Consider the following 16,312-nt stretch of genomic DNA (forward strand, 5'->3'; position numbering starts at 1 on the left):
CTGATAAAATTCAAACTCAGAAGAGGAATAACCTATCAGCAATGAAGCTAGAATACACGCTCCACTCCAATGAACATAAAGGGGGCTGTGAAAGCTAACTAGGGCAGAGAATGCCAGAGAGGCAGAGATGCGCCCCCTGTGTCCTATTTCAATCATGTGAAGCCTAAGGGTCAGGAAGAACCTGTTGCAAAACTTGAGAAGCTTAATTATTGCCTACTACTGTAGAAACCTGTGCACATGGGCAAAAGTGCTGGTTTACATTAACACAGTAGGACCACTATAAATCCTATAGTAACAGTTCCCTCTAGTGGTGACAACAGGCAAAGCTACTGTATCGGACAAACATATAGGGACAAACATACCTCTGACCTTTTATTACATTATTATATTGTGATTGTTGCAATGCCTAAGGTTCAGCAGGAAACTGTTTGGCATTTGAGAAACCCAAATTCCAGACTGGTCCTACTCTGATGCTGTTGTGAATTTTGAGAAAACCAAGGACTGGAAGAGACCTTTTGTTAATCGTTGCAAAGCCAAGATCATAGAGAGATCACATGTGAATCTTGATAAGCCCAGTGTCTATGACAGCCCGGTTATGGACCCTGAAAACCTGAGGCTGGGAAAGCCTACACGTGATTGCTCAGGAAAGAAAGATAACAGTGAAGTGTAAACATGGAGAGTCCTTGAGAAGCAGGGTGAAAGCAAAGAGGCCGGAAGACAAGACCATACTGTGATTCCCTGGTTTCCAGAGGACTACTTCTATTATGTTCTATAGAATAGGGATGGAGTTTGAAGACTAGGCTTCTGACCATTTGTTTTGGGCCAGAACAGTGGAACATCTGTGTTGTGTAGAAGCCAGGAGACTTGTTAAGATTAGATCTTGGAACTTTAAATTGGCCATCCATTCTGAGTCTTTACTTTGAAGGATAGTCTCAATGAGAGGCCGTAACGTGTACAAATACTTTAAGAACTGTATTATTTGAGCTTATATATGCACCTAGTTAGCCTTTGGATCCATTGCTATTTAGCTGGTCCCTCACTTTACAGTAGGGGATCAACCATATGCCAATCAGGTTTCAGTCCCCTCAAAGTGGTGCAGCCAGCCAAACCTCTAGGCCACAAATCCTCTGCATGGGTACACAAGTAAGCTCAGGCCCATAATATCCTTCTATAATCTCGTGATTAGTGAGGTACAGCTTGAGTTCGTCGGCATAGAATGTGCCGTATGTAATGGTGCCAACATAACTCATCCGCTGAGCATTCCTCCTCTTAGTATTCTACAAATGCCCAATTTATGTTACATTTGCTTCTTTTGTCATAAATATTTCAGTGTGAAATGTAGCATAGATACGATAAGAACACTTCGCATTCATAAGTAATGTAGTATATATAATATTGCACGCCATCAATAGACTATATGTTTTGCTGCTTGTGTCTTCCTAGAAACGTCCCTCTTTTCCTACTATTAATGCATGATGAAATTCTATTTTTCTCACATTTTTTTATTTTAGCCCAAAAAGGCAACTGTGCTGTTGAAGGCTCTTTGGACTGATCACAAAAGTCTGCCAATAGTGTTGCTACTGAACGGCGAGATAGCAGAACTGAAGAAAGAGAAAATGCTCTACCAAAAACGTGGAACCCTCCATTTCAGGTCACACAAATTCTTTGTTTTTTCTTTTTTTTCCTCATATTTCCTATCCATACAATAATCAAAATGAACCGGTAATAAATAATTTGTGTAAAGGAATTGACAAAATACCCACCATATAGAAGCTAGAGAGATAGAAACAAAGAAAAGGGAAGGAATGTACAATCCTTCAAGGGATAGTGGTGAGGGTTCTAAAACATGTAATAGAAAGTCTTTTTTTCGATGAGTATTTTAATGAAAAATGTTCAATGAAAAAACTCATCGATATTTTTTATTTATGGGGGTTCCCTCCCAAGTCCCCCATCCCCTATTGTTATTTCTCTATCCCTGACCGCCGCAGCCCTTATATGCACTTCCTCCCTATATATTTCAATGAGTTTTTTAATTCTAAATCTTTCGTTAAAAAAACTCATTAAAAAAAGACTGCCGATGAAAAGATGTCGTACCATGGTGGGGCGACAGGAGGACAGAATGACAGAGATATTAATGGACCTCATTACACGTTTGGCAGTGTTCCGGTGGTAAATCTTCCGGAATACTGCCAAACTAAATAGCTGTAACCGCCAATTGGTTTCCGCGGAATTACAGACGGATTTCAAGTGATGATATAGTTGTGTTAGTCCCCACTGATGGACTCCATGGGGATTTAGGTGGATCGTCCGATTTGGCTGTTTTTTTGGCAGTAAGGCGGCAGAGTTACCTGCAGCATTTTGCTGCAGGTTTTTCATCCACCTGACCACCAAAGCGGTAGAACGGCGGTGCGATAATGCGGCGGTAATGCAGTGATAACAGCGTTACTACTGCTTTATTGTAGTTTTTTCCTGCACCGCTATTCTTGTGATGAGCCCCGTAATGGCTTTAAAGTGGGATTCTAGATATTAGGAATTGCAGTAGTTTCTTTGTGCCACACTCAAGGAGTTAATATTGTTGAAAAGATGGGGAAGATCACATACCTCACAGTTTGGTGCATAATCATGAATCCCATTGCATTTGTGTGTAAGCAGTTTTCAAATGTGACTGAAGTTGTTAAGTGGTATTATCAGCTCACCAGAGAAAGAGTGACTGATAAGTGGACTGAAAGGTGAGTTGGACAGGCAATTGGAGCCTTTGTCATGTCCCTGGTCCAAGTGTTTATAATCTTGATTTCTAAAAGATAGAGAGAATGCATATTCTGAAATTAAATATCTATGTCATCGGGAAGAAATTCAAATTCAGCGAACGGAGACAGAGGGCCTCATTACAAGTAGGGCGGTAAGGGTTAACGGTCACCGGTAATGAGACGGTGCCGTTAAACCCTTACCGCCCTACTACGAGTTCCCTTTGCGGGTCCTTCCTTAACGCCTGCTACGGGACCCGCAAAGGGACTTCAGAGCTAATAATGGTACCGTAAATTAGCGCCTTTGGGTACCCCCCCTTTGGGGGCTCAAATGGGAATGGGGAAGGGCCCTGGTGAATGGAGAATTACCGGGCCCACCAACCTTGGAATCGACCGGTAATTCTCCATTCACCAGGGCGCAATCGGGACAAGTTTGGAGGCAGCCATGCCGCAAATAGCAGCGTGGTTACCTCCAAACTCTGAATGAGGCCCAGAATCTGTCCAATTTAGGTAGTTCTGAAAGCATCAGGTGGAAGGTTTCTTGCAACCCTACTGATTGACCCACAACTGAAATGTATCTCTGTAGCAGATAATAGGGGTTGTTAGATGGAAAAAGGGACCCAGCCTTTTTGAGTTTTTCATTTCATCTCACTGTGAACATGTCACTAACCACCACCTGGTATAGTTAATGTTGTTCTTCTCTTTCAACCTCATGCAATAGTTTTCAGAGCAGCTGATAGAAGGAAATGTGACACTTTTGCTTTAAGGTTTGGCAAGCAGAATGGGAGGGAATCTGGCCCCCGGATCTCCAGGGTCACAGGCAGTTTGTGGTGGCGATGGAAATGGAGGCGATTGTTCACCAAATAGAAGCCCAAAACATCTTAAATAGATACAGTCATAAACTATATCTATCGGGCCCTGAGGAATATATTGCAATGCTCATAGTTGGGGAGTCACATACATTTGCTCATGGTTTCCCTCAATGATCTCTGTGTAATTATGAGTGATGTTTGTGTTAGGGTTGCAGAGTTGTTGTTTTTAGTGAATGCCAGCCAACCATTTTCTGACTGGGGTTTTGTCAAAATGGGGTCCTCATAGGCATGGTGCCAGTGTTTGGCTGTGTTTGGCTGTGTTGAGATGTAAATCATTCATTTGTTTATGATATGATAGGTCATTTATAACGTGCTTAATACCTAGAGGTTTCTAAGCGCGAACCCGGGGATCGAACCTGTGTTGCTCCGTGTCATCTTGCTTCCAGGGTGATCACGTTGCCCCTGAGCTATCCTCCCGAGACTTATGGACCCTGAAGTCCACGGGCCAGGTTTTACAACCAAGGAGAAAAGAGTAAATATTCAGGGTTCTCTGTTTAGGGAAGTCATTGTTTTCAGAGCTCTTCATAAGTAGAGACAATCAATGAAGTTGCAGTGACTTTGTATCAGTCACGTTCATTTAGTCTGAAGTCTTTGTGTGAATACCTGATTTCTTCCTGTTTGCCCAGATGATATTAGTCCTTTACATTTACTCTGTGTATTGTCCTAAGTCTAGGCTGCAAGGGCATTTTTAGATCTGCCAGGATTTGAATGTAGCCATGAGTTATAGAGGAGTAGCTTATTTGTAGTATGCATGGAGGTGATGAAGAGGATGCAATGATGTTCCATGTGTTCCAGGTGTCTTTTTTAACATGTAGCCATGGCACATTGGGAATTATATTCTGATAACCACCATGAAGGTTTCTTACATTTGAAGGTTGTTTGGTACACCTTGAAGTTAAGACAATTACTCCTACCTTTGTTTTTAGAGGCCACAAGTAAGTTAAAGCTGGTCGCATGTCTTTTCTAGTGCCAAAGGACATTTGATATGCTAGAGCTGAGGGCTTTAAATATCAATTCAAGAATTATAAGTGGTAGCAGATTGAGAGGTTGTTTGACTATGTACAGTTCAAATGCTACCCCACTATTTTAGGTGACTATTTGTTGAGTATATTAGAGACCTTATGGTTTCCTTGATATTTGGATGGAATTGAATTCCTGCATAGTTGAGGAGACCTTTTTTGCCATTGAGTCAATTATGGTTGATGTCTGGTTTTAGCCATAGTCAAGTAAGGGGCATAACTTCCAGTTTCAATTTGGCATAGGAGTTGATCAAGGAGATTAGGTCTGAGATAATGAATCACAGATTGGTCACAAAAAGTATTATGTAGTTTCCATAAATTGCACTCATAATTTGTCAGTTGTGGGTGGATACGCTTTAATTCGCTAAAGTTCCTTAAGCATGTATTTAGTAGTTCTCAACCTATAAGAAAGGGAAGGGTACAAAGAGAGCTCCCCTATAATATGCATTAGAAGAGTGGGACAATGATGAGCATGATTTATTATCAAAGGTACAATCTTTTGGTTGCTCATAAAGGACCAGTACCATGTTACAGAATGTGTTGCCAAACTGAAACCATCTCAGAGTTTCCTCCATGAATGCCTATTATAGCTTGTCAACATGTTTTTTAATATCCAAGGGAAACTGCCTTTGGAATTCTCCAGAATATTGGTGTTTCTATCTGCCAAATGACCTTTTAAAAAGGCAACTTGGGTGATGTGGTTTAAATTTATAATAACAGATTGTTCTCTTGTCTCCAAAATACTTGCGCACATTTTTCTATCATCTGTTATGAGTGATATGGGGCAATAGTAGGATTAATGCACATTGTCTGGTTTGGGGAATACCTTTATCATAGCTTCTGGAGCTGGGCATATGGCACCTTTGTTTTGAAGAAATTAATCGAAGGTCCCATGTAGTAACAACAGTACAAGATGTTTGTATTATTGGAAAAATGAAACTAAGGAGCCATCGCTTCCAGGTGTTTTCTAAGTGTGGGGGATTATATAGCATCTTTTATTTCTTGGTTCTCGATGGTGGGATCAAGTTTATCTTTGAATTCTGGATAGATCTTAGGACTAGTTATGTTATTAAGATACTTATGTATGAATGTATCCAAGGGTACATAGGTTTTACAATATCTATGGAAAACTTCTCTAATCTCATGGATTTTGCATTCCAAATTTAACATGTTTTAAGGAATATTAAAACATGTTAAATTTGGAATGTAAAATCTATGCACCAGCTTTGTGTGCTAATATCTTGTTATTGAGAAATTATTTCTCTGTTAGTTCTGATTTAAATGTATTAGACCAGTACTTAATAGGACGTCTTTCTATCCTGGTGATTTCTTTTGGCTAAGAATGGGCGTGTTCTTTTGAAGTCTTTGCATTTCCTGGCTGTGATTCTTATAAGTACACACCTTATTGTTATTTTAGGGTGTCTGAAAAAAACAGACATTGATTGTTTGTTGAAGGTAGTAATAAATTGCTTCCTGATTTTGGGTGCACAACGCTTTGTCAAAGAGAAGTGAGTCATTATATCTCCTTCTTTTAGAGAAGGAGGAGCCATTAATATTTTCCAGGGAGGGATGGATTGCGGCATGATTGTGATTTCTTAAATTTTAGGATTTTCGGTGCTATAGAGGAACGTCTGAATTGTGGGATGTGTGTCAGTCTGATACTAGGATCAATGAATGCGTGAATGATAGGTTTACTATTTTGATGAATGATTATGGAGGCACACAGGGTCACTCACTTAGTTCAAGTTGTTTAATAAGAGTTCTTATCACTAGGTGTGCTTTGGAGATTTTGGTTTCGGGTGTACTTTGTTTATCTTCTGCTGGCTAAGTTTGATATCCCCAACTACAGGCGTTGGGTAAGAGTTTGAGAAATAGTGAGGATGTTACCACATCAACGAAGTTTTGTTATTGTGAAAACCCCATCGTCCAGTACTTGTCATAGACTTTTGTAATCTTGTCTGAGATGCTGTGTCCTTTTCTGAGATGCAGCCAGTTACATTTGCTTGCAGTACAATCTTTGTTTGTTGTCTCCCATGCTGGTCTGCAAAAAACAGGAGGAAATCAGCTCAAGGAACAGTGGAGGGCATCTCAGAATGATGGCTTCAGTCACTGCTTTTGTACAGCACGTGTCAACGTGTTTGTTGTATCTTTCATTAATCCCCCAACTCTCTCTACATTTATAACAATTTTCATATTGTGTTTGTGGTGTTGAATTCTTTTTTTAAATGGTTATTTCCCCCTTTTGTTTGCATCTTGGAAAAACTGCTACAATGCATTACTGCACATATTTTGTTAGTTAAAATGTAACAGCACACAGTATGTATTCTCAAAATCCTTCTTTACATTTGTGTAAAAATGCAGAATTGTGATTTAGAAATGGAGGAGCCATTTTGTTCCTGTTCTGATAGCTCCTTGCCCACCATTTGGAGAGCTGCCATCTTGATGAGTGGCACTGTAGTTCAGTGCCCACATATGGTCACCATTTTTTTCTTAGAAATGCATCTTGGCTCATTTCCACTCACTGAGGCAAGCATTTCCCGCATGAAAATGAGGGTTGCGCCCAAATGTAGATTTCAAGCCCAGTACCCTGTGTCTGAGGTCCAGAAATAATAATATTTTACATATGGGCAAAACGACGTACCCAAAGGCATTTGTCTTTTCAGCTTTGATTCTAAGTATCAGACCATCCACAAAATGCACATATGATTCCACTTGCATACATACTTTTTTTGTAACCTGACCCAATGGGATTCATTAAGTACAAGCAGATTCCAAGCTAAAATGTTGAGGAAGGAATGGATTATTCAGGTAAATGTAGGACTTTCGAAAAAACACTGTTAAATAACTACATATTGAAAGGTAATTTGAAGGTTCTTAAAGTCATGGTACATGCAATTTAAGTTGATTTAGAAAATGTCCTAGTTAAATCAGGACTGAATGCCCTATTAAAGTGGGAAATAACTAGCTTTTCCATGTCATGTTTTAAGACATTCGCTCCTCGTTCTATGAATCTTCCTCAAACAGATTAGCAGCTAAACATAAGACCAAGGGGTGTCATCCATAAATGGTGAGATGGTGCTCCCTCAACGCCAATTATGGGGGTACTGGACATGCCCAGGGAAAGGGGAGTGCTCCCTCAGCTCCAACTAGCATCTGGCGGAATGCTCCCCAGCCTGTGCCTGTGTGCTGCTGCCTGCCCAAACAGTAACTCAGCCTGCACCTGCAGATTGCGTCATGCAAGGCCTGGGGCATTTTGCTTCACCAGTCTTGTATGGCTCAATGGAAATGACGGCTGGAGTATTGGATGGGCATTTTTACCTCAGGGGCACACCTATACAAAGGCTGCCTGCCTGGCGTGCAGTCTTTGTACTTCTGGTGCACATGGAGGAAGCAGGGCTCAGGGAGAGGTATTGATATATTGATATGCACTGCTCCATGCCTCCTGCCCGGCATCACCATGATACTTTTGTGGGAGCTGTCGTCGCATTGTTGAGGCGTGTTGGAACGGAGCAGGTGTGTGCGTTTGTGTGTGTGGAAATGTGGCCGCTCTGGTCAGATTTCCTGGGTTTTGTATAGGATTTTGCACAATGCACCCTTTCACAGAAAAAACAGCAAGAAACCCTTAGTTGGTTTCTTCACCTAACATCCTGCAGCCTTGAGCACCATGTCTTAACAGCACTATGCTATGCTTGTACACTTCTGCTCAGCCTACCCACGCAACACAATCTCCGACCATGGGGGATCGCTCCGGCATACATAACGTCACAGGGTCTCCGGACCAGCACCCGCGTGAACCTTATGATAATGATAACGTTTTATTATTTATATAGCACTTTCACCAAAGTGCTGTACATAGAAAACATGTACATACAATTCTAAGTTGGTACTTATTCCCGTTCTCAGGCAAGAACACCGTGCCCTGATGTGTGCTTGTGTCACAGGAAGAGACTAAAGTCACAGCCAAACAGTCTATTCACAGCCGCTATACTGGTCTGCTCCTTACAGTACACGGTCAGTGCCTAGGCGGGAGCATAAAATACTATTGCTTTCAACATTTCCCCCTTTTATGCCTATTAGCACAATTTACATATATTTTATGTTGTCTTTTTTCCGTTCCATTACATTCAAGTATTTCTCTTTCGAGCCTCATCTGGGCTTTTATTTTCTGTCCGTGGCAATAAAAAGATTCGCCAGGCATGTATATTCAGACTGTCTAATATGTCATCTAACTATCGATGGATGTTCATATGTTAATTTTTTTTTATAAGTACTCAATTCACATATAGTTTGCAATTTCATCACTGTTTCTTTTTTTATTGCTCTTGGTTTCGGCAATAATTGTTAGCTGTGTCCAGTCTTTCAGCATTGTGGGTAGTCCCTCGATGTGCGCATGCACGGAAGTGTGACGTCGCTTTCAGCAACAGCACGAGCAAGGAAAGAAATCAATTACGGCGACAATAATCACTGCAATATGTATGACCCACATAGGCCAACATGAACATCTGGGTCACATGACATATATCGTGCAAAGAGCAACTGTTCGATGTGCAAGCTTGACGACATTTATTTTTCTCATTCTCAAATGTCACTTGTAGCAGATATAGTTTACGTTTCACATCCTCTATCTTCTGTACCCGAGGCAATAAATCTAGCATGTTATCATACAGTCCGGAAACTACAGATGGTCAGTCAAAAAATGATTACATATCTTCAATCTATCTGAACTTTCATGATTGCAGGCCAATAGACTTGATGTTTTTCAGTCTGCATGACCAGCACACAGTTCACATCAGATACATGTTCTGTGACAGGGTGGAGGCAGCTGTCTCTGGAGATGAAAAGCCTGATTCTATTCGTCAATAAGCCTTTGCCCTCTCCTTCCCAGCCCATTCCTCCACTGACAGTCAATACCTGGCTGGGCCTCATCTTGTCCACACATTGAAGTTGGGCAATTGTTTTGGCCACATGGCTCATTCATTTCCCACAGATCCTGTTGCACATAGGGAATGTTCCTGACGTACCGGCTGAGTCTCTTGTGTACCTCCGGATGTCCCAGACATCATGGGGGATCATCTAGTCCCACCTGCAGCCTGCCCACAGGCCAGGTATTAGCCAATACAGTGGGCCCACACTTCCTTCATGGGCCCACATGCATTGAAAGAGCCCTGCACCCGTGCAATGTCACACTACCTGCTGGACACCAGGATATGCCTCACTCTGTCCCCTTATGTTATGGTTCAGTTGGTAATTTATGCTCATATAGTGCACAGCCTTTGCGCTGGCTGAGGCTCTCAGCCCTTTTGATTGGATATTCCATGTTAGCATGTATTCCCAGTTCCCTGTATTTTCCTGCTCTGTCATCATAGGGCTAGATTCAGCCTAACTCCTCCCATTAGTAAAACAGGGTCCCACCTTCTGCTTCCCAAATTATGTCCTTTGTTGTGTTATTTTCCCCTCTCCTAATTATGTGTATTATTATTTTCCTATTACTTCCATACCCTTGCAACCCATTGTTCTTTTTTTCCATCTATTTAATTTACACCCTCTAATGTGCTGCCCCTCCTGCAACTACCTGTGCCACCTTTGGTCTAAATATAGCAGGCTTTTGGGCAGCCCAAGGAGAAACATCAACCTTCACTGCCAGCTCTCATTTTAACACCCTTTACAGGTTTCAATTTGGCCTCTTGACTATCCTGGTGTGCACGAGGAAGTGGTTCACTACTTCTGTTATTGTCTCAGCTGGTCATGGTGAATCCAAGGTGTGACCCCACCAATTGTAGAAACATGCAGCTTTTCAACAAGTAATCCAATAGGGCAACATTAAGCCAAGGTGTAGAGGCAAGATTTATTTCTATACATTTGTGCAGAAATTGACAGGAAGACTGACGTGGGATCCCTCTCCCCAAAATGTGCCCCCCCTGCCCCAGAGACCGCTGTTTTTTTTATAGGGTTTTACACAATAAGCCTTATACAGAGAAGTCAATATCATCTATTTAGGGCCTGATTCAGAGGTCCATGTAAATATAGAAATGTGTTGTTCCAACCCGGAACAACACCTTTCTTACATGAGCCATATTCTGACTAGCAAAGAATGTGGTGCAGGGACTTGAAATCCTCGGCTTCTGCATGAGCCCGATTTATGGCTTGACAACAGCCCTAGCAACCATGCGGTATGCACGGCAGCCACATGGAGCCACAGTAGCACTGGTTTAGCACAACAGAAAAACGAGTAAACATACGGTACCTTTCAGGTGGCGTTAAACTACACTGCACACTTTTTCACTTTACAAACAATGCATTTCTTGGCCTGCAGCACCACTTTTCTAGTTTAAGGAAAGTTTAAGAAAACATTCTTAAACTAGGAAAGTGGCAATCTATCAAGAAATGCCCGCAATGCCACTGGAGCACATGTTTCCCCCACAACCTGTGATTTTAGCTGCATTTTCAGATGGAAAGCACAACAACTCCCCTTCAATATTTCCACCCATCTCAGGATGATGGTGCTGGAATCTGGAGGGGAGAATGCCGTATTTCCACATACTTTTTATCACGAGCTCAGAAACAGCCCCTTAGTCGGTTGCATTAAACATGAACTTCCTAATTGTGCATACTCCACCCCCTGAAGGCAGGGATTTAGAGGACGGTTTAAGTCGTGTACAATTTTTTTTAATTTTTTGGGTGTTTCCCCCCAAATGCCCGTTTCCCCTTGCTAAAAACCCGCCCCAACCCCCGCCTCACAAGATTTAACCCTTTACCCTAACCCCACAAATATTTTCTTTAAAAAAAATCAGTATTTTTCGTTATTTGTGTTTGTTATAAATGCCATTAGGTATTTTATTTTTTGTTATAAACACTGTATACCACTTTTGAGATTTTTTTTTTTTTTTTTTTTATTTGTTTACAATTCAATGAAAAGAATTTTTACAAACAGTTGAGAACGGCAGCAACCCTTAATGAGATGCGCCTCGAGCTTTCATGTTGTTATGTCGGATTCCGGTGAGAACGGGATTACCTCTTTGAGATTTTATTTTTCGCAATCCCATTTTGTCTTTCCACCACGCCACAGATAGGGGTGATATGGACAGCTGAACTTCTGCTGAATATTTAGCACTTTGCAAAGTCCTGATGTACTTACCCGAGAAGTGCATTCTGCGATCACTATTAATGCACCAAAACATGGAATTAAATCTTTGATCAGTGCTTTAACCACTGCACACCTCTCTGCCCGGTGAATGCGATATGCCTCTGCCCAATAAAAACATATGGACAACTACGAGGACACATTCCCACACACGTCACCTTAGACAACTGTATAAAGTCACATTTAACTTTAGCAAAGGGTTCCCAGGGTACGGCATGTGCAATATGATGTTGGCACAATTGGCATTGTTTGCATAATTGCTCTGCCACTGGTGAAAAACCTAGCGCATATCATTCTCTCCATATTCGTGCAACCCCACATCCCCCCTTTGTCCACGTGTGCAACCCAATGTTGTACCCATGCAAAATAATGCAGGAGAGAATGAGGTACCACTGAAATACCATCTGTGGAGCATGAGAACTTATTTGTATGAAGCACACACTGGTATGCAGTGTTTATATTGATAATTGTATATTGAAAGAACAGATATAGAATATTTTATATTGAAAACGTTTATGGAGAATGCATTTAGGGGTGAGCTAAAGGATTTAATATTTTCAGGAAACAGTTGGGGTGGTTTTTAGGGGTTGGAAATGGGGGTTTGGGGGACCCCCAAAAAACAAAAGAAAGTGCATTCAGTATAAAATATTTTGTTATAAATGTTTCGATATATAATATCTCAATATAAAGTCATGTAACCGCACACACCATGCTTTGCTCAAAGCATTCTTTCTGACACTGAAGCATTTTCTCATATTGCAGCAAATTCATCAAAAATAGGATAATGAGGTAATGATGTGTAAGTGGCTGCACGTGAGTTTTCGGAAAAAGATTTTCAGCAAAGTGAATGGGACAAAGGGCAGCCCCCCTGCCGCTCTATTGGTGAGAGTATTCACCAGTGCAATTTCTTCTTTAGGAAAGGACATTTGACCACTTCTTGCTTTTAGGGCAACATTAGTGACCGTAGAAGTGACTCTACGCATGGGACATTTTTGATCAGTGTTGAAGTCAAGAATGCCCTTTCTTTCCTAAACAGCTCATTTTGGTGCACAGCCCAAAATGCGTGACTCGAATCTGTAAACACTGTTCCAACAGGAATGTGTTTTTGCATAATAATACTGACACATGTTTACAGACAGCATAGGCATGTCGCCATATGTTCAAATTACTGCTTAATGGGCAAAGACAAGGGGGGTGCTCTCTTACGTGACAGTACTGATGAACATTGGCACAAACAACACAAACTTGAACATGTGTTGGCAGTTGTTCCTGTAACTGGTTATTCCAAACAGTGAATCATGCGGAGATTAGAACCACTCCGATTCTTTTTGGCGGAAATATTCCTCGAGTCAATAAATTTACCAGTTGCTACTGCTCGAGCCTCTGCGCAGCAGCGTCACCCACGTGCACGAGACCTTACTGAACGCATCCATCCGCCTCGCAGCGGCTTCTGGAACAGAATGGAGAAGCAGAGGCGTAGCCAGGATTGTCTAGCAAATGGGGCCTGATGTTAATGTAGTTGGGCCCACTACACTGACAAAAATATCTGTAAATACCCACACAGCGCTGCTGAGTGTGCATTTACATATTTTGGGTGGGCCTTGCCCCTCAGGCCCTACCCTGCCTACGCCTCTGTGGAGAAGCTGCCAAGAGGGGAAGAACGTCAACTCATTACTTGCAGTTCACGCTGTACACCCCTTGAACCTATAGGGACAAACGTAGAGTGGTCCAATAATAGACTCCATTGCCCTCTTCGTTTTAGCATTCTGTGTAAATTCATATCCTCTGCTGCAGAAAACAGGTAAACATCCCGCCTTGCAATGAGATGACGACAATGAGGAAACAACCAGTCTATGAATAAGCTGCACCACAGTCACAAATGATTTCCCAGGTGGCACGTATTAGTGCGCGTGTATTTGCTGACATCTGTGCTTAATATCAGTAATTCACTGCAGTAAATTGCACGCACTGAGTGCAAAGGAGCCAGTGGGAATAATCCAGCTGGGCGCATCTGTCTTTAAAGACTTGAACATCTGGAATCATTTTTCTGCTGTAAATACTCGTAAAGCACAGAAAGTGAGCGACTCACAAATAATGTATGCACATGTTCATATAGCACACACTATTATAGCGCACATGTCATAGAATGTGAGAGCAAAAGCCGAACCCCAAAAACACTAACTGGTTTAAAAAAAACATTGCCAAAAAAGTGTATTTTTCTAAAATATGAACCAATGCACTAACAGGTAATGGATTTTCTACAAAGCAAACCGACGACCAGCCGGGAAAAGCACAATTCATGACACCCCTTTCTGTGAAAAAATAATCCACCGATCCCTTTTAACATGTGACACATTATGTATTATAAATAATCCAGGGTGGGGTGCAGATGAAATGTCGGTGCCGAAATGTGAGCGATTTTATGCATTCGAACAGGGTCTTTAACAGGGAGAAGTATACCCGGATTACTTACCAGTAATCTTGTTTACTCCAAGTCCCACTCTTCCTCGTCCCAGTCCTGAATGATAAGGTGAACAGGAAAATTGTTGCACAGTAATAATAAACAAATGTTATCTCCCTTATTTCTCTGTGAGGTGGGATTAAGAGAAACCTCAGCTCAAGAGTCTTACTTTAATATCTTAGCAGTCCATACTTTCAATATCCACCAGGGAAGACAGTTACACTGGTACGAGGAATAGTATAAATGAGGATTACCAGGAGGTAATGGCCATTCCCCTTCACCCCTCTTCCTCGTTGCAGTGCAGAATAATACTATCTACCAAGGAAAAGAACGCGATTTTGGAGTGAAAAGGGAGCCTTAACATTGAGTGATGTGGCATGAACACAAGGGAAAACCCTGTCTTTAGACCATAAAGTACTCAGCGTGATATTAAATCCAGAACCACGGCTCCAAATAAGGCAGCAGAGCCCAGAATCCGTAGTTTGTAATCTTTTATGGAAGTGTTTGGTGAACCCACCTGCAAGTCTGCCCATACAGCGGAGATGCCTTTAGTCAACCTACTGCGGATTTCTGAAGACACGGACACATTTGCTATGTCATAGGCAATTGCAGAGCGCAGCCCTGGCACTTATTTCTGAGCACCGGCACTTATTGTTTCTGAGTCAGTTTGATCATGATGTGGTGTGTAGGTGACTTTATTTGAGCTCTCATTCAGTCGTAGTTGCCCAACAAGCAACAGCAGTGAGCACTGCCCATCTCTCTGCATCCTGGGCTGGCTCATGAATGGTTATTCACAAAGCGTATGACCCATGCTGGTGCGGCAGGGCCCGTCATCCATTTTCATGAATAACAATCCGTTAGACAGTGGCAATGCTGAGCGCTCATGCTGGCCATGCCTTCATACAGCTCCATGCTTCCTACGTGGCATTGTTCTTTGGTGCAGCTCAGCAGGTACTGTAATAATCAGTGGCGCTGCCACAGCAGGTTGGCTTGACAACAGGACAGTCACCAGCAACTCAAGGGTACGGCCAGAGAAAAGGCCACTGCCAAAGAGGAGTCTATGGGCCTCATTACTAGGTAGGTGGTAAGGGATTACCGGCACTGATGCTGGTAAGCCCTTACCAGCCTATTTCGAGGTCCCTTAGCGGGTCCCTTCCTTAACGGCTGGTTTGACCAGGCGTTATGGAAGGGACCCATTAAGGGACTTCAGAGCTAATAACGGTACCGCAAATTGCTGTACCATTATTAGCTCCATCCCCATTCCCATTGAGCCCTATGGGGACTCGAATGGGAATGGGAAATGGTTCCCGGAATGGGGACTTACCGGGTCCTCCAAGGTTGGAAAGACCCGGGAAGTCCCTATTTCGGGAACCCGGACCCGGAATGCGGTAAGGGGGGTAGCCGTGGTGCTAATAGCACCATGGCTACCTCCTACCTCGTAATGAGGCCCTATGTCCGGAGAGCCAGCCTATACATAAAGATTTTGCTGCAGTGAATGGTCATCGATTCAGAAAGTATGCTGCCTGAATTTGTCCATCACTTTACCACAGGAGGAAAGCAGACCTCTGTTCTATGGACAGACGTTCAGCATGTTCCACTTGCCACCAATGAAATCAGAGCAAAATGCTAATGAGGATGATTTTTTTTTTAAAAGCTCTTACAATGTCTCAGTTTAAGATCAAACCAGCTGATTATGGTATTTTATGTTATGTTGACTGGTATTTGTAAATCACGCATATGCCCTAGCCAGTGCACCCATCGACCCAATGAGCCTGTGGAGTTACAGCTTTATGCGCAAATAGGTCGACACTGGCAGCGGTGGACGACGAGCTACCTGCCCTGATGTGTCACAGGCGTGCTAGAAAGTATTTGGGCCCTGGCGCTTATTGTTTGCCAAATGTAAGCATTGGTCCATTGAAATTGACATTTTAATCAACCTGCTGGGAGTAGCAGAGGTTGGCCACCAATTCAAGGAGACCTGGCCACAATGAGATCAGAAGATGAAAGCAAGGACAACATGATTCTGTTCTCTTCCTGTATTCCTTCATTGCTCTCCCCACATCCATAGTGTGCCC

General features: G+C 42.3%; 1 protein-coding gene across 2 annotated transcripts in view; it reads left to right on the top strand.

Annotated features, from left to right (window-relative positions):
- LOC138569646 (uncharacterized) overlaps window positions 1–16,312 on the top strand; it is a 1,436,407-nt gene that overhangs the window by 735,376 nt on the left and 684,719 nt on the right. For both annotated transcript variants that reach the window (XM_069647797.1, XM_069647798.1), the window contains exon 31: window positions 1,512–1,651. In XM_069647797.1, coding sequence (XP_069503898.1) covers window positions 1,512–1,651 — 140 coding nt within the window. The remainder of the gene's footprint in view (window positions 1–1,511; window positions 1,652–16,312) is intronic.

The sequence above is a fragment of the Ambystoma mexicanum genome, chromosome 2q (genome assembly GCF_040938575.1).
Source record: "Ambystoma mexicanum isolate Mex_15411 chromosome 2q, UKY_AmexF1_1, whole genome shotgun sequence".
NCBI lineage: Eukaryota > Metazoa > Chordata > Amphibia > Caudata > Ambystomatidae > Ambystoma > Ambystoma mexicanum.